Source organism: Pleurodeles waltl, chromosome 10 (genome assembly GCF_031143425.1).
Source record: "Pleurodeles waltl isolate 20211129_DDA chromosome 10, aPleWal1.hap1.20221129, whole genome shotgun sequence".
Lineage (NCBI taxonomy): Eukaryota > Metazoa > Chordata > Amphibia > Caudata > Salamandridae > Pleurodeles > Pleurodeles waltl.
Window position 1 is genome coordinate 17,712,098 of NC_090449.1, and position 25,704 is coordinate 17,737,801.

The 25,704-nt window shown below is 46.9% G+C and overlaps 1 protein-coding gene across 6 annotated transcripts in view; it reads right to left on the reverse strand.

Moving 5' to 3' along the window:
• The window catches only part of RENBP (renin binding protein), a 51,017-nt gene extending 37,746 nt beyond the window's left edge, over positions 1-13,271 (reverse strand). Inside the window, exons 1-3 of one of the 6 annotated variants that reach the window (XM_069209450.1) lie at positions 12,434-12,923; positions 7,688-7,762; positions 278-382 (exon numbers count right to left, since the gene is read on the reverse strand). In XM_069209450.1, coding sequence (XP_069065551.1) covers positions 278-378 — 101 coding nt within the window. In that variant the 5' untranslated portion in view covers positions 379-382; positions 7,688-7,762; positions 12,434-12,923. The other 5 variants (XM_069209449.1, XM_069209451.1, XM_069209448.1 and 2 more) reach the window with 5 other exon arrangements.
• Between the last annotated feature and the right edge of the window lie 12,433 nt (positions 13,272-25,704).

The following is a 25,704-nucleotide window of genomic DNA, read 5'->3' on the forward strand; positions in this document are numbered from 1 at the left end:
AACTGTTGCATGTGTGTCTGGCCTGTGAAATGCTAACTATTGGAAAATATAACTCTGGGGGGTCTGAGGCAGGAACAAGATTCTTTCTGGTTTGCAGGAAATTCATATGAAAGATTTTCCTTGTTGTTTGTATCCCAATCAACCACAGTGAGCCTCCTGTGACAAGTCAACCGAGTACTTCCTTATGCATGATAGATGCACATGTAAAAAGCTTAAATACACTTTAGTGAAAGATAAGCACAGAAAAGGTAACATATGTTTTTAAAAAGTATCCTACCCATGTTCTTGGTCATGGGAGTTCTTAGTCCAGAAGGTCATCACTCGATCAAGGTCGTCAGTGATCGTCTGCCTCCAGACCTGGAGCTTCGCCGTGTCCATTTTTCTAGACAAAAATGAAAAAAGGCAGTAAATGTGTATGTCAGCTGCAGCTGCTCTAGGGCTAGAACCCAGTCAGAGCTGTAAACAGACAAGACCATGCCTGGAATCCAGAGAAGCAGATCCCAGACCAGGCCAGAGCCTGAACAATGCCTGGAAGCTGGACACACTGAATCCACGCACAGCCTGGACACCATACAAGGCCTTCTTCTCAGACAAGACCTGGAACCAACACAAGGCCCAGAGCCGGCAGAAGCTGTAGAACCTAGACAGACCTGTAAACAGACAGAACCCTGCCTGGAATCCAGACAATGCCAGGTACCATGATGAGCAGAGCCCAGACGGGGCCAGAGGCTGAACAATGTCTGGAAGCTGGACAAACACTGAATCCACACACAGTTTGGACACCATACAAGGCCTTCTATTAAGACAAGACCTGGCACAAAGACAAGGCCAAGAGCCGGCACAAGCCACAGAACACAGACAAGCCCTAGAACCTGTACTACAACTGGAACCTACACCTGAATTCTGACAACATCTGGGACCCAAGCCCAGACCACACACATGGCCCAGAACTCAGAATAGGATTTGTTCACTTCTACACTTTGTTTCTTTTTCCTTCCACGCTTTACCTTCCTTCCCATTACCATGGAGTGACCGTTGCTTGATATTTCCACTTTTAATTCTAGATCATGTGCCCTCAGGTGTACCAAATATGACTTTTTCTGTTCAGTTATCATTTATTTTTTAAGCATTAAAGATCCTAAATGGAACGGAGATGGTCAATAAAAATCTACTGAAATCCAAATCTAGAACAAATACACCGCCAAGAAGCGCAGCGAAGAACTAGAACGCAGAATATGTCGGGAAGGCAGACAAGGACTAGAACAATAAGTGCACGGTCATGTCTGTGAGGCGTGATGATGTACTTCGTGCCCGTGTGCCATGTCTTATGTTCTACAAGGAGTCACTTGGATTCTTCTCTCAGATGGCTGAGCGCCTCAACATCTCTCCTTCTTGTGGGGTTTCAATGGGATATTAGTGAACGTGTTAAATATATGAGAGTTAAATCAGTTAAAACCCAACCTATATGGAAGGTACTGATTCTGCTCGTGTTTCACAGGCTTACAATTTTCACATTGTAGCTCAGCCAAGCAAGGCCGCAGAAGGACCGAAGCCCAGCTGCAGACAAGGTCTGGAACCAACTGTTGCGTCTTTTATTTAAAGGCTGATTATACCATACTGTCATTATTATGATGCTATATTTATTTAATTCCATTGTCCACATCTTATTCTTTCATGGTACTTACCTCCCATGCACCGCATTGACCTAGTGTTAAGTGACACACTGGTCAGATGGAACCTGAAGTGTCCACATGCCAAGATAACCCTACGCTAACCTTACAAGAAGACGCACAACACAGGAACATGGCGGACATCTTTGTTTTTCATTAACAAGGCCAGTTTTGGAAATCCAACACATGTTTTGGTACAGAAGAGATACACTGCGAACTAACGAGACACAAAATTACAAATAGATTAACGAGGGCAGTGCTTGCAGCTGAAACAAGTGGTACAGAAGGAACTGTGTATCAGGGATCTTATGATGGTTTAGTTAGAGGGATCTTGTGCTACTGCAAACATCACAGGAGAGATAACCTACATAGGTTAACTTTGCAATCATGTAATGGCTGCTTCACAAAGCATACAACCACACGTGCTTCTTGCGTGCTTCAGGGGACCCAGCGTGAAACGTAAACAGTGGTTTAAGCCATGTGGCGATTATTTATTTGCAATTGAAGGAAACAGGTATTAATCAGGGTGAAAAAGAGCATTATTATTTAATTCAGTGGGGTCTGTAGGACAGAAAATGTTTGATCATTTGCAGATGAAGTCAATGGTGAATGAGGGATCTGGGATAACACCAAATAAGCAATGAATAGATTAGAACTGAGCTGTATAGAAGAATACAGTGCAATTGTGAGACGAGGCAATGCTTTCACGAGGAAACCATTGAGGAATATCCAGAGGCGTTTCTGTGAATTTGAAAATGGCTTAGATCAAGGGGTCTCCAACCTTTTCTATAATAAGAGCAACTTATGTTCAATGAAAATCATCCGGAGTTCCCACAGTGACCACATCAGACGAGATTACATTAGTGGCCTCTTGGAGAAGCATTACCAGCAGTACCCATCTCAACGCATAAGCAGTAATGCCAAATAAATGTTTTAGGAGTTTTTAATGCCACTACATGTCATAGGAGACAAATATGCAATCCAACCTGGCAGCTAGGAAAAACGTGAGTAGTAAGTCTACGCAATGCAGCATGAATTATCATTGAAGTGTCAACTTTAAATAAATACATTTGATCTCCAAACACCAACTTAGTAATTCTGATGATACACACATTTTACTCTCAAATACATGTTTTTTATTTGTGGAAGTATTCTCACTGCGACCAAAAATAAAAATGTATTTACTCATTTCGGCTGTCCACAGGGGCGCTACTTACAGTTGCCTGGAGAGCTACCATTAGGCACTGAGCTACTCATTGACAACCCAGAGATCAGTGCACTGTTACTCTAAAAAGGATCAACCCATAGATCAATGCATTGTTACTCTAAAAATGATTAACCCGTAGATCAGTGCATTGTTACTCTAAAAAAGATCAACCCATAGATCAATGCATTGTTACTCTAAAAAAAATCAACCCATACATCAGTGTATAGGAGACAAGAATGCTGTGCATTGTTACTCTAAAAAAGTTCAGGAAAGACTATGGTGCAGCAGGAACCCAACTTTGGAGGAGATGGTAGGCATTACCAAAGGCATTGAAGAGCACATCTGTCATCCAGGGTACTGTGAGAAGAGAAGGGGTGTGGTGGTTATAGGAGTGTTTTTATGGACAGGGGGGTGATGAGAAAGGGAGAAAGGCACGCGGTCGAACACAAGTCCAATGTTATAGATGTGGTGATAGAACACATTTACGGAACAACAGCAAGGGTGCAGTTATTGGGAAAAGATGCAAGTGGTCTATTTTCAGGGGATGAGATGGGGCTGAAGGGCTAATGGCCAGGCGTCGTGTCCATAAGAAACACGCCACAGCATGGCTACGTCGGTGGTGAGCGTGGATGTTGAGGAAGCCGGAGTTACTACCGTGAAGAAAGGGTCTTATTTTGATGTTAGAATGAAGATAATGGCTGACCCAAGCTTACAGAGCACCATCATTTCTGGAAAAAAGTTCATTCAACTACGCTTTAACTGTAAACAGCATGCCTGATGTCAGTTATGACTTTTGAAAAGTTTAATATCAACACTTTGGGCTATTCTGAAGATTGCTTGAGGTTTAATGATAGGGTGATGTATGCACCTCTAGGATGAAGGCAAAGGACGAGATATTATGGGTGGGATGCAAAATTAGGAATTGTTTATGTCCTGGTACCCCCACACCGGTTCTGCTTCTGCAGCGAGAGATTGTAAATGTTGAATTATTTCTGCAACTTTTAGCAAAATGCCGGTAGACAGAACAGGCTGTGTGAAGGGTTTTGAGCACAAAAAATAATACTTGAGCAAGATTCTGTCTCACTTGAGCATGAAGTTAGAAGTGGTTCACTCAGTGTGAGGACTGACTTCAAAGCATTACTGGATAATATGTGTATAGAGAAAGTTTATGAACCAGTAGCAGGGCCGGTTTCTGCAGTGACTATCACTAAAATAAAACAATAAAAATCCATTTATGTGCAGATCTGAGACCCTTAAATAAGAACAGCGGCTGATTGTCCCCTGTTTCGGAAACCTGAGCAGATGCTGACAATGGGGGCTGAAGCTAACATTTTCTCTCGTATAGATCTTCTGCCTCTTATCACAAGGCTGCTTTAGAGACAGAATCAGAATTGTTCACCTCATCTGTCATGCCAATTGGAGCCTATATTTGTGTTTAACTTCTTGGTTTACATCCGCAACAAGCATGTTTGAAATGTTTTATCTATGTCATATTTAAATATATTCCAGGGGCACAGCTGTTTCAAGCAACAACGATGGATGAACAAAGTTTTGGACAAGGTTTTAAGTGTGTTGCAAGAAAGAACTATGATAGCAAGGACAAATGCAAGTTTTTAACACCAGAGTGGAGCATCTTGAAGATGGTCTCAATTCTGATGGATTTAAACTTGGAACCAACTTCATAACATCTATTGTAGAGGCATTCACAATCACAAGTGGCTGATGGGACGATGAATATGGTGGAGATCAGGAAGATCAATAGATTAAATTATTAGTTAATGAAGAGATGTGGGGTATTTAACCTGATATTGAAATTCAGGATCACTAATTGGTGAATTTTAGATCTGCAAGACAATCGGTGATAAAGGATCAGATTCTCTTAAAATGGTATGTAGAGTCTTTTTATTATCATTGCAATTTACAAGGATTAATTAGAGAGTGGAACTAAAAGAGAATATGCCTATGCTGTTAGCTTGTGAGGAGATTTGATTAAGCCCTGAAAAAGCAGCAGTTCACTTTAAGTCTCAAAACACGTGTTGGCTGTGCAACATCAAAGACACCAATTATTTGCCCTTGATATGAATGGAAATTGACTCTACTGAAATTTGAAATTGTTTGACTGTACATCATCAATAACATTTAAATTAGCACCACTGAATGTTGGGAGTAATGCTACATACTACGTGAAGATATGAACTTGCAAAATGAAAAACTAATTAAATTAATATGGTATTGCGATGTTCAACAAATAAATGTAATTGTTCTTTGATTCAAACAGTGCTTGTTAGAAATGGGGTCTCTAGTTGGCAGAGGTATACACTCTTGTCCAAGTAGGGACCACAATCCTAGCCTGGGTAAGTCACACACAATCCAAATTATCATGTGCCCAGCCTCTGGTAGCTTGGCACCGAGCAGTCAGGCTTAACTTAAAAGGCAATATGTAAGGTATTTGTGCAATAAACCACACAGTAACAAATGTTTTTAGTAAAAGGGGCAGGGCCACGGATTGGCCGCAGGTTAGGCTGGGGGCCTGTGCCTGCAGCATTAGAAGAGCAGCGCAGTGGTGATGGCGGCAAAGATGAAGGTAAGTTTACATTAATTTAACACCCCCCACCCCGCGCGTGCCATCCTCCCCGAGCCGCTCCTGGCTGACACTATTGAGTTTCATCTGGGAGTGGCCTTTACAACCAGTATGTTATGTGCAATTTAAGTGGGTTTGTTCAAATCAAACGCTCTTGCACATTATCTGCTTTCAATCAGACAAAAGAAATAGTGTTGCCAGAAGATAGTTTTATTGCAGATTTAAGCCAAACCCTGTTCCCCTTTTGCTTGGGTATGAGTTTTCACAAGACAGTTCACAAAATTAAATGTTGCAAAAACTGTTACAGATGGTAAGATAAAATCTTGAAGAACATTGGAGCCACAGAACTGCACAACAAAAACCATTATATATACAGCTAAACGGAAGAAGAAAATACAATTATAGATAGACAAAAGTGCAGGTATTTCATTAAGATTGCATCAAACGGGCTGGCACTATTCCTGGTGCCTTTACCGCTGACAGTAACAACTGTTTGCTGTAGCAGGGAAAGAAATAGAAGCAAGCGATGCACAGGCTCACAAAATAAATCGTCATTACCAAAAAGGAGAGTTTGTTAACTTAGAAAATATAAATCAACATATTTAGACGTTATACAGTACCAAATATGTCCTTAGATATGAGAGGTGGTGGAAGCAAAAGGAAAGATTAGGTTGCACTGGATTACCAGTCACGTCACCAGATTAATATATATACTCAACTCCTCCTGGAAATTGTCTGGAGTGGTCAGTCCACACACAGCACGCTTTGTCGGGTTGAGCGCCAGCTTGAAAATACATCATATGCCTTAAGAGAATACTAAAGTGTGCTGGTGCACAAAAGAGAGAGGTATGTGGTAGCGCACATAATACTGAAGAGAAGTCACCGGTTTACAATGGTTCCTCCAAATAAATGTACATTTTGTTTTGGACCCTAAACTCGAGGCAGTTGTAGCATCCTCCCCAGCCTGGGTACCTGCCAATGACTATGCCACACACGGAGCTGGGTATCACGCGTCTTTACTCGTCTGAGTGTACCCATGAACCAAACATTCTAAACCTACATTCACTTCACCACGCTCCAACTCTCATGTCGCAGTTCTACAGTCCATCAGGAGCCAAAAGGCTTCCGTCATTAATAACTCACACGACACTACCGCAGTGATAGCAGTAGAAGGAAAAAACGAGGCAACAGCAACTGATTCAGTGTTTGAAAGATATCCCTTCGTGGTCACCAAATGTAGAGATCACACTTCAAGGATGCCTTTAGGGTTCCCATTCACTTTTACGGTGGATCACCGGTTTCGCCATGGCTGCACCAACAAGACATATGAGTCTGTGCCCTGACGCCTATGACGCTATACATCCCCCTCATGAATCCTGTAATTCCAGTCCCCATCGCTCACAGTAAAAACTCACCAGACTTAATGCCGGGGTGCAACAACAACAGCCTTAATGCCGTAACCCTACTGGCTGATCCACCTCCCATCACCTCCTCAACAACACACTCAAGTCCCCCTCCAATGCTCTACCCACAAGCCTACAGACCACCTTATCCCCACTGCCCTACCCTGGACAACTCCCTCTGCCAGTGCACCGAGATCACACCTGTGCCACATACGTCACCGGTGGACGGCAACCTGGACCCCAGGCGTGGATGTAAGAGGTCCCCAGAGTGACTTCACCACATTGCTTAATATTTCCAAAGTGAATTACTTCAAAAACGTTATCACTTCTCAAGCCTGATGCCCCAATTGTCTACCCTACACACGACTTCCTGCTCCCCCCTTCCTGCAAAAACACCACTCCTCATTTCTGCTTGCCAATCCTCATTCTTCACTCGCTGGCATCTACCTTCTTAGATACAAAATTGATGGTGTCCTGCCATTCTGCTACAACTAAAAATAACACAAAACTGTAGTCCCTCTCAAACTACCATCTTTGCTATCAAATACCTTCCTTTTTTCCAAAACACTAGAACATTTCCATTCAGCACCTCTGGAAGGGAACTGCACTGGTCCTTTCCCCATCTCTCCAACTGGTCCTCCTCGGTCTCCTGGCCATCCCCTAACTACCAGCCAAGCCCTATACCCTCAGAGGTACCGCAGACTCCATCCTCAGCCCTATCCTCGCTTTAGGCCACCACTCTGGGGGACATCATGTCCTCCTTTTGGGGTTTTGTACTACTGCTACATGAAAAACTCAAATCTTCTCCGTTCCATCATCCACTCACCATCTTCAGGCCCACATCTTGGGTTGCCTGGCTGCAAGCAGATACTGGATGGCTCTTCCTCCCTCTTATTAAACTCTGTGAAAACAAAAATACTTTATGTTCTAGTACTAAGCGGAGTTCTGGCTCCTACTCAAGTCCCACTTGACACATTGGCACCACCGTCATCTGCACATAATGTTGGGTGCCCTTCAGTTCCAAAAGGAGCCTTGGAGAAGCCATTTGTTCCACTGCCATGGCCAATAGGTTCCAAATATTGAACACATGTGAGGTCTGTCCCCTCTCCCTCCTCCTAGTTTACCAAAGTCCTAATCAATGCACTAATCATGAGCAAAAGTGATTACTGCAGCAGTTTCCTGAGGTGCATCTCTCTGTACGCATTCTCCATCTTCAATAAGGTGATAGATAACCCACCTAGACCAACACCCGCTTCTTACTAGCGCCAGCAGGTCGGCAGCTCTAGACAAGGTACAGACTTCAGTCCACTGGTCCTTAATGAACCACATTGCGGCTATATCTCACGGCACCTAGTCACCTATACCCTACAAACTGCGTCTACCCTCGACTTACATCATCCAGTCCCCTTGCACCCCCTGCAGCAAGGTTAGCCTTTCAGGTGTACTGCACAGCCATTCACGCTGGTGGGCTGCACACACAGCCGCTTCCACCAAAACCAGAGATGGACTGACCTGTCCAGGTTCATTTAGTGGTAGTGGCAAAAATACGTGGGGTCGAAACTACCACATGCGTTTGACCCACCGTAAACCATACTACTTCACAGAAATAGTATGCATGGTTTCTGAAAGGCACGGGAGTGGAGAACGACACAAAAATAGACTATTAAAGATGGACTGAGAGTGTTGAATCAGGACATTACTGATGGAAGTGATGAATATCCTGCCCTCCATATTACAAGCGCCATAGGATATAATGCACCGCTAAGTCTGGATATCCGTCGTGTTTGTGAAGGAGTAACCCGCGCCCCAAACTCTAAATCTGGCTCAACGTGAGGTCCTCGTTCTGAGGTTGAAACTCGTGATGCAGTCATTTTGCACTCAAGACTTTTGATATCACCGGGAAAGGTAATTCCGGATTGGGAAATTATCCCTGTGTTCTGAGCTGATTAAGGACTTCCAGATTATTAGGCTGTATTCAAGGGAAGGGTTCAGCCAGGATTGATCTTGTGAAATATGTTTGAGTACGCAGTGCTTTCAATGGAAATATAGTAGTGCACATACTCTTCCTTTGAATGTACTGCAGCAGCGCTGAGAAGTGCAGGTACTCTCCCATTACATGTACTGCAGCAGCGCTGAGAAGTGCAGGTACTCTCCCATTACATGTACTGCAGCAGCGCTGAGAAGTGCAGGTACTCTCCCATTAAGGGTATTGCATCAGTGCTGTGAAGTGCAGGTACTCTCCCATTAAATGCAGTACAGCAGTGATGAGAAGTGCAGGTACTCTCCCATTAAATGTACTGCAGCAGCGCTGAGAGGTGCAGGTACTCTCCCATTAAATGTACTGCAGCAGTGCTGTGAAGTGCAGGTACTCTCCCATTACATGTACTGCAGCAGTGCTGTGAAGTGCAGGTACTCTCCCATTACATGTACTGCAGCAGCGCTGAGAGGTGCAGGTACTCTCCCATTACATGTACTGCAGCAGCGCTGAGAAGTGCAGGTACTCTCCCATTACATGTACTGCAGCAGCACTGAGAAGTGCAGATACTCTCCCATTACATGTACAGCAGCAGTGCTGAGAAGTGCAGGTACTCTCCCATTACATGTACTGCAGCAGCGCTGAGAAGTGCAGATACTCTCCCATTACATGTACTGCAGCAGCGCTGTGCAGATACTCTCCCATTACATGTACTGCAGCAGCGCTGAGAGGTGCAGGTACTCTCCCATTACATGTACTGCAGCAGCGCTGAGAAGTGCAGGTACTCTCCCATTACATGTACTGCAGCAGCGCTGAGAGGTGCTGGTACTCTCCCATTACATGTACTGCAGGGGCGCTGAGAAGTGCAGGTACTCTCCCATTAAATGTACTGTAGCGGTGCTGAGAAGTGCTGGTACTCTCCCATTACATGTACTGCAGCAGTGCTGAGAGGTGCAGGTACTCTCCCATTACATGTACTGCAGCAGCGCTGAGAAGTGCAGGTACTCTCCCATTAAGGGTATTGCATCAGTGCTGTGAAGTGCAGGTACTCTCCCGTTAAATGCAGTACAGCAGTGATGAGAAGTGCAGGTACTCTTCCATTAAATGTAAAGTAGCAGTGCTGAGATGTGGAGGTACCCCCCCCCCCCCCCCATTAAAGGTATTGCATCAGTGCTGAGAGGTGCTGGTACTCCCCCATTAAAGGTATTGCAGCAGTGCTGTGAAGTGCAGGTACTCTTCCATTAAATGTATAGTAGCAGTGTTGAGATGTGGAGGTACCCCCCCCCCCCATTAAAGGTATTGCATCAGTGCTGAGAAGTGCTGGTACTCCCCCATTAAAATTATTGCAGCAGTGCTGTGAAGTGCAGGTACTCTCCCATTAAATGTATTGCAGCAGTGCTGAGAAGTGCAGGTACTCTCCCATTAAATGTATTGCATCAGTGCTGAGAAGTGCCAGTACTCTCCCGGTAAATGTATTGCAGTAGTGCTGAGAAGTGCAGGTACCCTCCCTGTCAAATTAAACAAGTGCAGGTACTCAGTACTGGACAGTACCCGCCCATTTAAAGCACTGCTCATACGGAAATAACAAAATTAACGTGGTACTTTGAATACCTGTCAAGGTGGAAGCTACCACTCCCACCCAGATTTGTATTTTACTATAACCTGAAATCAGGGCCATCTTGTGGCGGTACTGCAGCGCTGTGACGCTATTACCACGTTATGGTATTAACAAGAGTCAGCGTGGACTTCTCCAGTAGGGGCAGGGTGACTGCTGTGAGCCCCCAGCTGCTGATCACAGAAGGCACCTTCCGCCTGCCCCACTCTGACAATCACCACCTGTTGCCCTCCCAGCAATGACTTACTATATCCAGGGCACCCCCCTCCCTCCACAGGTAGAGCTCCCAGCGACAGTACCTGTGCCTGTCTTACCTGGCCGGGGGCCCAGCAGTCACTTGTCTGACCCAGCCCTTGCCAGGCATCTTGTGACATTGTTTAACCTCCATATCCCGTGTTACAAGCCTGTGCGTCCTGTGTACCTGGCTCTAGTACCACCTGCTGACTGTCACCTGGCTCATGTAACCTCTAGATCCTGTGTTACAAGCCTGTGCATCCTGTGTACCTGGCTCTTGTACCGCCTGCTGGCTGTCACCGGGCTCTTGTAACCTCTAGATCCAGTGTTACAAGCCTGTGCATCCTGTGTACCTGGCTCTGATACCACCTGTTACATGTCAGCAGACTCTTGTAACATGTAGCTCCTGTGTTACAAGCCTGTGCGTCCTGTGTACCTGGCTCTGGTACCACCTGTTACATGTCAGCAGACTCTTGTAACATGTGACTCCTGTGTTACAAGCCTGTGCGTCCTGTGTACCTGGCTCTGTTACCGCCTCTTACATGTCAGCAGACTCTTGTAACATGTGACTCCTGTGTTACAAGCCTGTGCGTCCTGTGTACCTGGCTCTGTTACCGCCTGTTACATGTCAGCAGACTCTTGTAACATGTGACTCCTGTGTTACAAGCCTGTGCGTCCTGTGTACCTGGCTCTGTTACCACCTGCTGACTGCCACCGAGCTCTTGTAACCTCTAGATCATGTGTTACAAGCTTGTGCGTCCTGTGTACCTGGCTCTGATACCACCTGTTACATATCAGCAGACTCTTGTAACATGTGGCTCCTGTGTTACAAGCCTGTGCGTCCTGTATACCTGGCTCTAGTACCGCCTGTTACATGTCAGCAGACTCTTGTAACATGTGGCTCCTGTGTTACAAGCCTGTGTGTCCTGTGTACCTGGCTCTGATACCACCTGTTACATGTCGGCAGACTCTTGTAACATGTGGCTCCTGTGTTACAAGCCTGTGGGTCCTGTGTACCTGGCTCTGGTACCGCCTGTTACATGTCAGCAGACTCTTGTAACATGTAGCTCCTGTGTTACAAGCCTGTGCGTCCTGTGTACCTGGCTCTGGTACCGCCTGCTGACTGTCACCTGGCTCTTGTAACCTCTAGATCCTGTGTTACAAGCCTGTGCGTCCTGTGTACCTGGCTCTGGTACCGCCTGTTACATGTCAGCAGACTCTTGTAACATGTGGCTCATGTGTTAGGATCCTGTGTGTCCTGTGTACCTGGCTCTGGTACCGCCTGCTGGCTGTCACCGGGCTCTTGTAGGATAAGGGTCCTGTGTCACAAGTCTGTGTGTCCTGATTACTTGACTTTGGTTCTGCTTGTTACGCGTCAGCTGCTTCTGACGTCACCTGTCTCTCATGCCACTCACCTCTTCTAGACTAATCCACACCTTGCCCCTCCTGTACCCCCATGAGTACCTCTGCCGGATCATGTGTGTGCGTCTCTCCTACAGTGTGTGTCCCTTTAAGGTTACAGTGTGCCAGTTGCGTTGTGTGGGCCATTTCTGGCGGAATCTCTGTGTGCTCCAGCCTACCCGGAGTACTTGTCTGCCTCTATCCTGTGGCCCAAGGTTGCTCTCTCTTACCAGCCGTGTCTCTGCCCTCCTCTCATCTCAGTGGTCCTCCCCCTCCAGGTAAGCGAGGGCTCTCTGCTCCCAGGCTCCAGCCTGCCCTCCTCTCGGTGCTTCTTACCCTCCAAGTACCCGCGGGCTCTCTGCTCCCAGGCTCCAGCCTGCCCTCCTCTCCTCTCACTGAGAGGCTCTCGGTGGTCTCCCCCTCCAAGTACCCGCGGGCTCTCTGCTCCCAGGCTCCAGCCTGCCCTCCTCTCCTCTCACTGAGAGGCTCTCGGTGGTCTCCCCCTCCAAGTACCCGCGGGCTCTCTGCTCCCAGGCTCCAGCCTGCCCTCCTCTCCTCTCACTGAGAGGCTCTCGGTGGTCTCCCCCTCCAAGTACCCGCGGGCTCTCTGCTCCCAGGCTCCAGCCTGCCCTCCTCTCCTCTCACTGAGAGGCTCTCGGTGGTCTCCCCCTCCAAGTACCCGCGGGCTCTCTGCTCCCAGGCTCCAGCCTGCCCTCCTCTCCTCTCACTGAGAGGCTCTCGGTGGTCTCCCCCTCCAAGTACCCGCGGGCTCTCTGCTCCCAGGCTCCAGCCTGCCCTCCTCTCCTCTCACTGAGAGGCTCTCGGTGGTCTCCCCCTCCAAGTACCCGCGCGCTCTCTGCTCCCAGGCTCCAGCCTGCCCTCCTCTCCTCTCACTGAGAGGCTCTCGGTGGTCTCCCCCTCCAAGTACCCGCGGGCTCTCTGCTCCCAGGCTCCAGCCTGCCCTCCTCTCGGTGCTTCTTACCCTCCAAGTACCCGCGGGCTCTCTGCTCCCAGGCTCCAGCCTGCCCTCCTCTCCTCTCACTGAGAGGCTCTCGGTGGTCTCCCCCTCCAAGTACCCGCGGGCTCTCTGCTCCCAGGCTCCAGCCTGCCCTCCTCGCAGCTCCTGGTCATGTGACTGTCCCGCTGCTCAGCTGACTCAACACTTTCCAGGACCGCCAGGAGCAGTGATGTGTGTTCTGGGCTTTACAGAGAAGCTCAGCTCCATCTGTGCCTGTTTCCCTGTCTTTGGACGCCTGCCCAAGAGCGCTCGTGACTCCCTGCACCGAAGAGGTCACTGCTGAGCGATCTCCTGCCTTCCCGCTGCATTATGGTACTTGTTGTTTCCACAGCCACCAGGGCCGTGGTGTGTTTGCAGAGCTCTACAGAGAAGTAGGGTGACCACCTGGCATTGAGGCAAATTCTGGACAGGACTGTTAAAAATTCAGGACAAAGGGTCAAAATTCAGGACAAAAATTCAGGACAAAGGGTCAAAATTCAGGACAAAAATTCAAGAACAAACGTCAGTTTTACAGACACGCGCAGTTTTACTGACACTATGTTGTCAGTGCATTTATTTACTCTTTTTTAACATAGCACTATTTATTCACTGTGGTCTTTTTGTGATTGCCTCCTGGTATGCTACATTCAGGTGTCACATTACGTCCTTGTTTAGTAGTAAATTAATGCCCTTCAGTACTGGGGCAAGGCCATCACCCCTGCCCAAATCTACCCAATCTTTCCTGAAGAGAAAGTAACAGCAACATTTTGATTATGTTTCTGAACATTTTAAAACCTCTGGCAAACAGTTTGGGACACATTAAGGTCATTAACCTTATGTTAGTTTAAACAAATTGAACAAAAACATCTGGCTTACCCCAACCGCCCACGGACTTTCAACCTAATTTTTTTTTAAAGAGGCAGGGCAGATGGTGTGGGCGACAGTCTCACATCTAATGTCAGGATGTGATGTACCCATAACTTGTCTGTAGTCTCACGTCTGGGTCTCTACATTTATCTCAGAAATCGGAGCCCGAACTACCAATCAAAGATAATAAAAGAGGAGGATGAAACTGAGATCAAATGGGAAATCCACGGCAAGTAATTCAAAGGGTTGTTGCTAAGGACTGGATAAATAAAGAAGAGAAGAACAAGGTGGGACAATTCCTAAAATCAGACAAGATGGGTCCACCAAGACTATTTGAAGGTATTGGGTACCTGGGGAGTTGTCTCTGCACACAGGAGCGAAACAGAAGAGGCACTGTCAAGTGGTTGAACAAGCAACACCCATCCACCTTGGCAAACTCTTCTGGTTCAATGGTCCGCTGTTAGTGCTTTTGAAGGGTGAGCAGGGGCCAGACCCCTTGCAAGGTTGTGCAAGGCAATTTCCCACTTTTTCCATGTCTTTATATGATTTTGAAATTGAGCAAAAGCCAAACTAGAGATCTGGGTTATCTCCAAGTGTCAAGTACACATAGAATCTTCAAAATATTTGGGATGTAATTTGCACAAACAAAATTTAGAAATTTAAAAATTTAATTAGTGTTTAACATATGGCACTGTTTTCGCCTTCATATACAATTAGATCTCAGATTGAACTGGGAACCAGTTACCTTTTGATACCTAGTGATTAATATCTACCATTCTTACACTGATTTCCAGGATGGAAATCTCGGCAGAGCGAACAGTCCCTCCAAGCCCAGTTTGCTTTTTGGTCTTCTCTTCTGCTTTCTGTAAAGGCCACGTGGCACTAGTGAAGATGGTGTGCTACCCCAATGATAGTATTATTTTGCAAACCTTCCCCTGCTCGTCCTTCATTCCTTCTTCAGATAGGCCACACATCTGATTTGGTCACCACTGCGCCATCGGGAGCTCTTTCCACCGTAAAGCTCACTGTGACTGCAGGTGGATTAGGTCTTCTGGACTTATAATGCTATTATTCAGCTGCACAGGTCCAATGGGTGGCTCACTGGCTTTCTGCCCACCTCCCTGCATGAGATGGGGTTTACCAGTAAAGACTTTTAAGGAAGGCTTAATGCACTGCTCATTGTTTCCTACTGACCATTCTACGGATCACCATCCGGGGTTATCATGCACAGCTTTCTCTTGCCTTGCCAGAACCTGTAAACTGAAACGAAGAAACCCTGTGCTCCTGCACTACCTTTCCTAATCCTTCCCACTCACACAGAATGGCTGTGCTCAGAGCAACTCCATCAGTGGCCTGTTGCAGGTGTCTTAAAATTGGGGACTTTGTTTCTGAACAGTGAGCTACTAAATTTCCAAACCCTTGTGGCAGACTACCATCTTCACCCCGGTCAACTCCTTACTTACAACCACCTTAAATAATCATTAAATGCCCTATTTCATGTCTGCCACCTAGCACTAACCCTACAAGAGGTGTGCCAGAAGCTCTGCACCATAGGAAATGGTGGCAAACTGATTGAATGGGTGTACAGACCTATCCTGCAACATGGAAACCACTCCAGGTCTTCTCGTCATACTACCTGGGTGATTGATGTAGCCAAACCTCTGCAAGATATGGACTAAAATACTGGACCTTCCCCACAAAGTACCCCACAGATGTCACTTTAAGTAAATTCATGGTGCTTCCTTGTGAATGCATTCTGCCTGTTGCTTGCCATTGGCCTTGTGGTTTCTAACTCACAATTTGTTGCTTTCAATTTGCTGGCTTTATTTGTTTTAGGCTATGCAGCTTGAATTTGTCCCTTCCCTTGCCAAAACCTTATTTACAGTATCCTGCCGAGTGCTCCCTTTCTGTAAATATGCCTGTAAATCTTGTTTTTATCTTATCATATTTGCTGTGCATTCAAAGAACAAAGTCAAATGTCAGGCTCTGTCTTCGGTGGGAACTTAGTGTTTACTTTCCTTTCGCTGACTTCAAAGTGAGAGGATTTATGCGACAATCTTGCTGGATACTGGGGTTAGGAAATAGTTTTTTCTATCACATGACAACATTTAAATAGACTTCAGAATCTATCAGAATTAGAATTACAAATCAAGCACATTTTTGTTAATTCTGAACTGTGCTGGAAACAAATACCTTTACATGATTAAAACAAATCGTTGCATTAGGTGATGCAATTTCCACACATCATCATCTGTGCACAGTATAGTTTGATTTGAAAAACTGTATATCTGTGCAAATGTAATGGTCATTTCAATCAAAAATGTGTTGTCTGTAATGGCAAAAATGTGTTGTCTGTAATGGCAGTGTGTTAGCATATCATCCATACTGCACTCCACTCTGCTCTGCACCACTACACGCCACTGCACCCTAGTCTGTATCACTCTACTTTACTCCACTCCATGCCACTGCACTCTTCTCCATTCGGAACCACTCCACATTATGCCACTGCACTTTATGCTACTTCATACTATGCCTCTCTACTCTCCTCTGTACCACTCTACTCTATGCCACTGCACTTTATGCCTCTCTACACCACTGCGCTCTGCTCGTCTGCACGCCATACCACTCCAGTCTAGGCAACACCAATCTAATCCGCACAACTCCACTCTCTGCCACTCTGCAACACTGCACTGTACGCCACTGCACTCTAAGCTAAAACACTCTATGCTAATGCACTTTACTCTGTAACACTCAACTCTATGCCCCTGCACTCTACATCAATACACTGTACATCATTCTAATCTACTCTGCACCTCTGCACTCTATGCCCCGGCACTCTACACTACTTTACTCTATGCCATCACACTCTATGCCACTTTATGCAACTCCACTCTAACCTGCACTTCTCCACTCTAAGCCACCTCACTCTACTGTGAAATAATCTACTTTATGCCACTGCACTCTGTGCCACTGCATTCTATGCCACTGCACCCTACCCTGCACCTCTCCACTCTATGCAACTGCACTCTACTGTGAAACAATCTATTCTACGCCACTGTACTCTATACCACTCTGACCACTGCACTCTAGTTCAATGCACTCTACACCACTGCACGCTGACACTCTGCAACACTGCACTGGCTGCCACTATATTCTACACCACTCTGTTTTGTACTACTGCATTCTGCACCAATATACTCTATTCCACTGCATTCTATGCCACTCTACTCTGCCCAATGCCACTTTATGCAACTGCACTCTACACCAGTGCACTCTAAACAACTGCACTGTATGCCACTGCCCTTTACTCTGCACACTGTACTCTATGCCACTGTTCTCTGTACCACTCTACACCACTACACTGACACTCTACTCTGCAACTCTGCACTCTACACCACTCTACTCTATGCCACTGCACTCTAGGCACTATACTCTACTCTACACCACTCTACAATACTCCACTCTGCACCACTCTACACCACTGCAATCTGTGCCACATGAGTCTACTCTGCACTCTATGACACTGCACCACTCTGCATTACTACACTCTGCTACTCTATTGTATGCCACTCTACTCCACTGCACTCTATGTAACTCTACCCCATGCCACGCTATGCCACTGCACTCTGCGCCAATGCACTCTAAACAACTGCACTGTACGCCACTGCCCTCTACTCTGTACCACTGTACTCTACGCCACTGCTCTCTGTGCCACTCTACATCACTGCACTGACACTCTACTCTGCAGCGTTGCACTCTCCACCACTGTACTATACACTGATGTACTATGTACTACTGCATTCTATGCCACTGCACTCTATGCCACTCTACTCTGCAACACTCCACTCTACAGCACATTGCTCTACTCTGCACCACTCTACACTACACCACTGCACTCCCTGCAACGTGAGTCTACTCTGCAATCTATGCCACTGCACCACTCTACGCTACTGCTCTCTCTGCCACTCTAATGTATGCAACTCTACTCAACTGCACTCTATGCCACTCTACTCTGTCCCACGCCACTCCATGCCACTGTACTCTAAACAACTGCACTGTACCCCACTGCACTGTACTTTGCACCACTGGGCTTAACGCCATTGCTCCTATGCTACTCTACTCCACTCCACACCACTATGCCACTAACTTTAAGCCATGCTGAACAGCAGCTACTCTGGTGTATAACATGGCTAATGGCTAAAACACATTAACAAAGCCAATAACTCTTTCGTAGATGAGACCTACTGCTTTGCCAATGTTTGTTAGTACTATGAGGTACCGAAGTACCTGAAAGAACTGTGAAAAATACAATTACATCATAATAAAGGCTGCTACAAAATGCGCGAATACGTTTTGGTTAAATAAAAAAAAAAGTGCTTCTGAAATACAGATTTGAATAATATACAGTTTATACCTAATACTAAAAAAATGTATAACACTCCATTAAAACCACACACTCCACAGCTCACCTTGGAACACCATTACAACACCTCTCTAAAAGTAATGTCTTTGTCATCAGAAAACTTCAAGTGACTCCTTTTAGTAAAGTCAATGCAGGTTTTCAAGCCCTTTTGTATTTGCAGATTTACCAGTTGGGCACATTTCCATGTCTTTAGGGAAAGAGACCCCCTGGCAATAAGGTCTGATTCTTATCTGTCTGCCCCTCCCTCAGAGCACAGGAGACTCCCTGCCTTCCAGCCCAGCTGGGGAAACTCCTCTGCCCTTAATTTCGCCCTGCCTCCATTGCCCTTTAGGTGAAAGGCTAAAATTACGGACAAATGCCGTCCGTTAAAGCTTTCATCACGGACAACGGACAGCAGGGCGAAATTACGGACAGTCTGTGAAATTTACGGACGGGTGGTCACCCTACAGAGAAGCCCCGCTCCTTCGACACCTGTTTTCCTGTGTTGGACTCATTTCCTCCTGGGCCTCCTCTCCAAGAGTGCTCCTTACTAGTCTATACTCTGTAGAAGCAGATTTGACCATTCGTCTGCCTCCTAGGAGTGGGTGATAAATTCTGCTCCACAACCAGGAGGTTCAGAGAAATTCCGCCAACCGCTTTGTGTCGGAGTTTTTTCTTGTGCGCTGCTGGCCAATGGTAAGCTGGCAATCACGAGCGAGAATTGATGTCCCCTAGTGCGATTTTCGGACCCTAGGAGGGCACCCGGTGAGATTTTCTCAGAGCAACTGGTCAAGTAGAAAATCTACTCAAGTGGCAGGAAAATCAGCTTGAGCAGCAGTGCCCTCTGGTGCGCTGTGTGGTGCTGTTCGTGTAGAACGAGCCCCGGGTGCTAAAAATCAGAGCGAGCAGCGCGACATGCCGATTTCCTCCCATTCGCGGAACTCCGCTGAATCTTTCATGTTACTCCTCTGAGTTCCGTGGAATGAAACTCCGCGAGTTCCGCCCACCCCTACTGCCTTCCCGGTGTATTATGGTACTGGTAGTCCAGTATTCTGTTCTTCAGGGACTGCTCCCGGAGTCAGCGAGCAGCGAGACCATGGTAAGGGGCACATTATTGTCTACTTTAAGATGCCTGCAGGCCTCTGTGCATTGAGATGCTGTAGAACTGCAAGGGTTTAACCCCTTGTGCTTTGATTTTACTGTTTAATCACCATTCAGCAGCACTGAATGCTTTGTTTCTTTTAGTACCTAGTAGACAGACAGCTCTGTAGGGAGCTCCGCCGCGGAGCTGTGTGTCTGAGGTGTGTTAGAGTAAGCTCGGAAGGGGGTGATCTCAGCCCTGACAAGCTCCTCAGGTGGATGCGAGATTAGCGGATCCAGTCCATGTTTTTTCTTTGCATTCTGGCACTTGTAGTCCCTGTTTATCTCATTACAAACCCTGAACTACAAGTTCTACAGTGAAAATAAAAAACATGATGGGCACAGCTGTTCACACGGGGAGCTGGGAAACTTGGTTGCGATGCTGCTGTCACCCCTGGCTGTACGATGTTTTACTGTAAGCTCAACAGAGAGCTCCCTCTCACCCCTGTCTGTATCATGTGATAACGTAAGCTCCACAGAGAGCTCCCTATCACCCCTGTCTGTATGATGTGTTACTGTAAGCTCCACAGAGCTCTCTCTCACACCTGTCTGCATGATGTGTTATTGTAAGCTCCACAGATAGCTCCCACTCTCCCCAGAGCTCCCTCTCACCCCTGCCTGTACGGTGTTTTATTATAAGCTCCAGAGAGCTCCCTCTCACCCCTATCTGTTGATGTGCTACTGTAAGCTCCACAGACAGCTCCCTCCCCCCAATCTCTGTATGAAGTGTTACTGTAAGCTCCCCAGAGCTCCCTCTCACCCCTCCCTGTACGAAGTGTCACTGTAAGCTCAGCAGAGAGCTCCCTCTCACCCTGTCTGTATGTTTTATTGTAAGCTCCAGAGAGCTCCCTTTCACCCCTGTATGTATGGTGTGTTACTGTAAGTTCCGCAGAGAACTTCTCCTCACCCCTGTCTGTATGATGTGTTACTGTAAAGTCCACAGAGAGCCCCAGCCCCCTCTCACCCCTTTCTGTATGATGTGTTTCTGTACACTCTACAGAGAGTTCCCTCTCACCCCGTCTGTACGATGTGCTACTGTGAGCTCCACAGAGAGCTCCCCCCTCAACCCTGTCTGTGTGATGTGTTAGTGTAAGCCGTGCAGGGAGCTCCCGCTCACTCCTATCTGTATGATGTGTTTCTGTACATTCTACAGAGAGTTCCCTCTCACCCAGTTTGTACTATGTGCTACTGTAAGCTCAACAGAGAGCTCCCCCTCACCCCTGTCTGTGTGATGTCACTGTAAGCTCCACAGAGAGCTCCCCCTGTTTGTATGACGTGCTAATGTAAGCTCCACAGAGAGCTCCCTCCTACCCCTGTCTGTATGATGTGTTACTGTAAGCTCCACAGAGCTCCCTCTCACCCCTGTGTGATGTGTTAATACAAGCTGTGCAGGGAGCTCCATCTCCTGTCTGTAGGATGTGCTACTGTAAGCTCCACAGAGAGCTCCCCCTCACCCCTGTCCGTGTGATGTGTTACTGTAAGCTCCACAGAGAGCTCCCTCTTATCCCTCTCTGGATGATGTGTTACTGTAAGCTCCACAGAGCTCCCTCTCACCCCTGTGTGTTAATACAAGCTGTGCAGGGAGCTCCCTCTCCTGTCTGTAGGATGTGCTATTGTAAGCTCCACCGAGAGCTCCCCTTGTCGGTATGATGTGTTACTGTAACCTCCGCAGAGCTCCCCCTCACCCCTGTATGAAGTATGATCACACAGCTCCACAGGTAACTCCTCATCACCCAGTATGATGTGTGTTGCTGCAGTCCCTACAGGGCTCTCCCTGGCACCCTGTGTCTGCGGGCTATACATGACGTTACCGTGAGCAGTGCAGGGAGCTCCCTCCCAGGACGGAGCTTGTGTGATGTAAAGAGCCCCCTCTCTTCCATGTGAGGTGTCATTTCCAGTCAGCTGAATTATTGATGATAAATGAAATCCCAGACACTGGAAGAGCCTGTGACTCATCCACCAAACTTGCTGACTCTGTGCTGCAGCCAGGGGGAAAGGACAATGCAGTTTGTTTTTCCACCCAGCTCAGCAGATTCGACAGATGGGCCATCACAGTTAGTTCCTCTTCACTGCAAACAAACATGACATGGTTTTCTATTTCAGAGATCTGGAAACTGTCCTTGGCCCTCCTGCAAAGCAGGGCAAGTTGGACTGAAAAATGTAAATATACTGTGGGAACTTTTAACAGAGCCCCTAGGCCAGAGGTCTCCAAACTTTTTAAAGCCGCGTCCCCCCAATTGAAAAATAAAAATCACTGGGCCCCCCTTCAGAATGTTTCACAAATATTTTATAAAGATGGCAATGTTTAAATAGGTCTAGATATATTTAAACATTGCAGATAAGAACTGTTGCCATTTTAAAAATGCAATAACATGTTTCTGCTTAAAACAAAACACTGTTATCTGTGAAATGCTTCTTTTGGCCAGAGCCTGGCGCCCCCCCTGGGATCACTTCAGGCCCCCCTAGGGGGGCTCGCCCCCCAGTTTGAAGACCTTGCCCTAGGCAGTCAGGGTCTACTGGGCTCATCTTGTATGAACCAGAGCTATTTACCTCTGGTGTCCTGGGGCTCAACCCTACAAAACTGAACCCCAAGTGCAGTCCTTCAGCACTGGACTCTCCACCTGAGCAGGCCAAGGCTCAGCAAGTGAGGCGGTGTCAGGTTAGAGACTCAGGTGCATATTTACTAATCTTCCACGCAACGCAGGGCAGCCAGCAAGGTGGAAAGGAGAGGGCAGGATTGCTCCATATTTCCAAAGTTAATGAGCATTTTTGTGCTCTCATCACGCTGGCACAGTGTACTACCTAGCACCAATGCAGGCACTCTTGCACCACTGTGCAGGTCTGCCCAAGTTACATGCAGGACTGTTCCTGCGCCGGAAGGGACACCTTCCTGCACAAAAGCAATCCTCAGAGGCATTTTCCTCTTGCCATGTGTTCTCCATTCTGATAAGGTTATATCTCCTCTTAATACCTCACTGGGGAAGGTGTAGCGTTTAGATGCATTCCCAAGTTTTCTAGCTTTATTAATTCTGGGAATGGGCCATACTCAATGGTTGGATGCATGGGAATGCCCATACTCCACCCCTGGAATGCCTCCGAGCTCAAAAGGTAACATAACGTACTGCAAGCTGTTGCATTACATTTCTTTACAAAGCCGCGCAAGGCAGCGCGCATCGCCCCTTTTGTGGGTTTGTAAGTACTACTGAAGCCTTTGCGTTGTCCTTGCGACGCCAGAGACAACCCAAGTACAGTGCAAAGGGTAGATATATCTGGGCCTCCCTACTCAAACAACATCATGTAACAATTGGTAAACTGTGGTTCAGTTATTTCTTAAGGTTAAGAGCTTTAATACTACACAGACCGCGAAGTATACTTGCAGAAGACACAGAGAGCAGTAACTACAGACTTGGAAGCCTTCGTGTTCATGAGATAGAGTAGGAAGCATAGGGTGCAAGGGCGGCCCCTCCACGTGGGCGGAGGAGGGTCACCCTGCCAAAAAAATGCCCCCCCTTAACAGAAAAATAAAATGGTAATAAACTCTGTTTATTACCATTTTATTTTTCAGTGCCCCGTCCTGAACCAAGTGTCAGGACTGGGCGTGGCAATTTCTGCCGCGTGGCAGCAGGGAGCTGTGCACTTGTTTAAAGTGCGCATGTCCCTTTGGTCGGCCATCTTGCGACGGCCAGCCTGAGATGAGCACTTTAAACATCTCTAACCCAGCTCTCTTAAGACAGCTGACTTAGAGAAGGCGCAGGCCTCTCGTGCTCTGATGAGGTGCTGATAGAGGCCGCTCCCACCAATCCTGATGCTGGTCTCATGCTGTTACCAGCAAGAAACCAGCAACAGGATTGGCTTGTGCAGTTTCCTGGGTCCCGTTACTGTCGGAGCTGGGAGAGACGACGCGACGCGACGCGAGAAGATCATCTACAGGTAGGTGCTTTTTTTTAATTTCAGTTTTATTGTATTCCTGCTCCTGACCCCTCCCCCTTCCCCCCCCCCCACTGTAAATACAAGCTGGGTGCCACTGGTAGGGGTGGAAGAAAGAGGCAAGAGTTGGAATCAAGTCCATGCAGCCTCGATATTCATAAGATAAAGAGACAGAAAGTGTAGGGTGGTGGAAGAAAGAGGCATGAGCTCTCGAGCCTTGGTATTCAGCAACCCTGGCACTTGGCAGCACCAGTGGCAGGTTTCTAACACAAACTTTGGGCCTATGTGTGTTTTTTTAAATGACCGACTAGGTTTCATAGTGGGTCCCACATTCTGTTGTGCATGCCCAGCTTTTTTGCAGCTCTGCATCTTCTCAGAAAGGTCCAGGGGCCGTATAGGTTGTAGTGGCAATACTGCCATCTTGATCTCTGCTATCAGGCAAAGATGCACTTTTAGCAATCTGCCTGACTTAGATCTTGGCGGATGGAATACTCCCTCACAAAGGTGACGGATAACCGGTCCGCCGCATTACGATCTCCATAGGATACAATGGGATCATTATACGGTGCACTGGATATCCGGCACGTTCGTGACAGAGTATTCCCCTCCGCCAAGATCTAAACCAGACCTTATGCTGGAAACTAGTGTGGTAGTAACACTGACCAAAGCCTGCTGATGTTTGAAGACACTTTAGTAAACTTTGCTACTGTGAGACACAAGCATGTTTTATTTTGAAGTTTATTCCTTTACAAACACACTTCTGCACTTTCAGAGCAGGGCCACCACACAAGGTCTCTCTACTGGTCTCATCGTGCCATAAAGCAGTAACAGCCACTGGCTTCTCTTTCAGTGTCTGATTTGAAGCCAGGTTGGCTACCGGCTTCCAGGCCACCCTCAGCCTGCCATTGAATGGCCTCTCACAGCACAGGACCGGCTAGATATTGTGTACAGCAGAACAGACCAGGGTTTCTAAACAAAAACCAGAGCTCTTCCCTCTGGGTGCCAATTAACGTACTTCAGTACCCCAGGGGAGCTGGACCTGCCCGACTGGACCATCGGTGCCACCTTCTGCCTTGGGTGCACCACAGGAAAGCCTTGTATGAAAGCGGACTACCAGCCAGGCCTGCTTGCACCGGTGGCCTGGCTGGGCACACACCCAGCACACCTGTTATGGTCTTAGAGAGGGCATCTGGATATAAGGAATCATGCTTATCAAGAAAGCATCTGGTTTACCGTTGCTAATGGCAACCATGCAGAGCCACTTGCCATGGTCTATAGCAGGGGTTCCCAACCTGTGGTATGAGGAACCCTGAAAGGGTTCCGCGAAGCCTCCTAATGAGGTCCGCGGCTGCTTAGAAAAAATTTGTATTAAAAGATTAATAAAGTGTATGCAAATTAAGTGGATAAATGTACAGTTGAACAATTTTAAAAATACCGTAAATGTCAAGACATTTGAACTTGGAGGCTAAAAATTAAATCAGTGGGAGCAGTGTAGGTGCATCAAACATAATATAATATGGAGGATGTGTGGCTTCAATTGAATTTAGAAAAGCTTCAACCTTTCTGTTAGGATTTTTATTTATATATTTGTTTGCAAATTAAGTAAAATGTGTTATCATTTGTCTATTTGTTTGATGAATGCTTGTTCCTGTATTTTTTTCGGTATTGTATTGTGGTTTAAATCATCAACAATGTTTAGGTCGGGTCCCCGGCTTCCAGTAATGACTCAGTGGGTGGCCCCCAGATTTCAGGAATGATTCAGTGGGGGTCCCTGGGTTCCATTAATGGTAAAGTGGGGGTCCACAGAAGTGAAAATGTTGAGACCCACTGATCTAGAGGGGTAGCAAGGATTCCATGGGCCATAATGCAAGCGAAGAAGATGCCCTGTGTTAATTGGTTGGTTAGTTTAAGACCCCTGGGTCCTGCTCTAACTGTGTGCTGATGGCTAGAACGCTGCCTGTTGTCATGACCTAAAAACATAACTTGCAGAGCAGGTCCATGTTGGACAAGGGACGCTGGAGAGAACAGCTTTAGGACCCTGCAGTCTCTTATGCAGCGGGCTAGGTTTGTGGGTCAGGACAAATTGAGAAAGTGGTGGTAACCAGAAACCACCTTGTCACAACCAAAGCAAGGAGTGTGAATAATTTATTTGTATGCAGCTGAACAAGAACGCTAGGGCACTCACGTTTCCTGGTTCCAGGAGTGAGACTAAGACCCAGTCCAGGCTTTTTATTTCCATTCCGACACTTGAACCCCTATTCTCCTATGATGAACTGGGGATTACA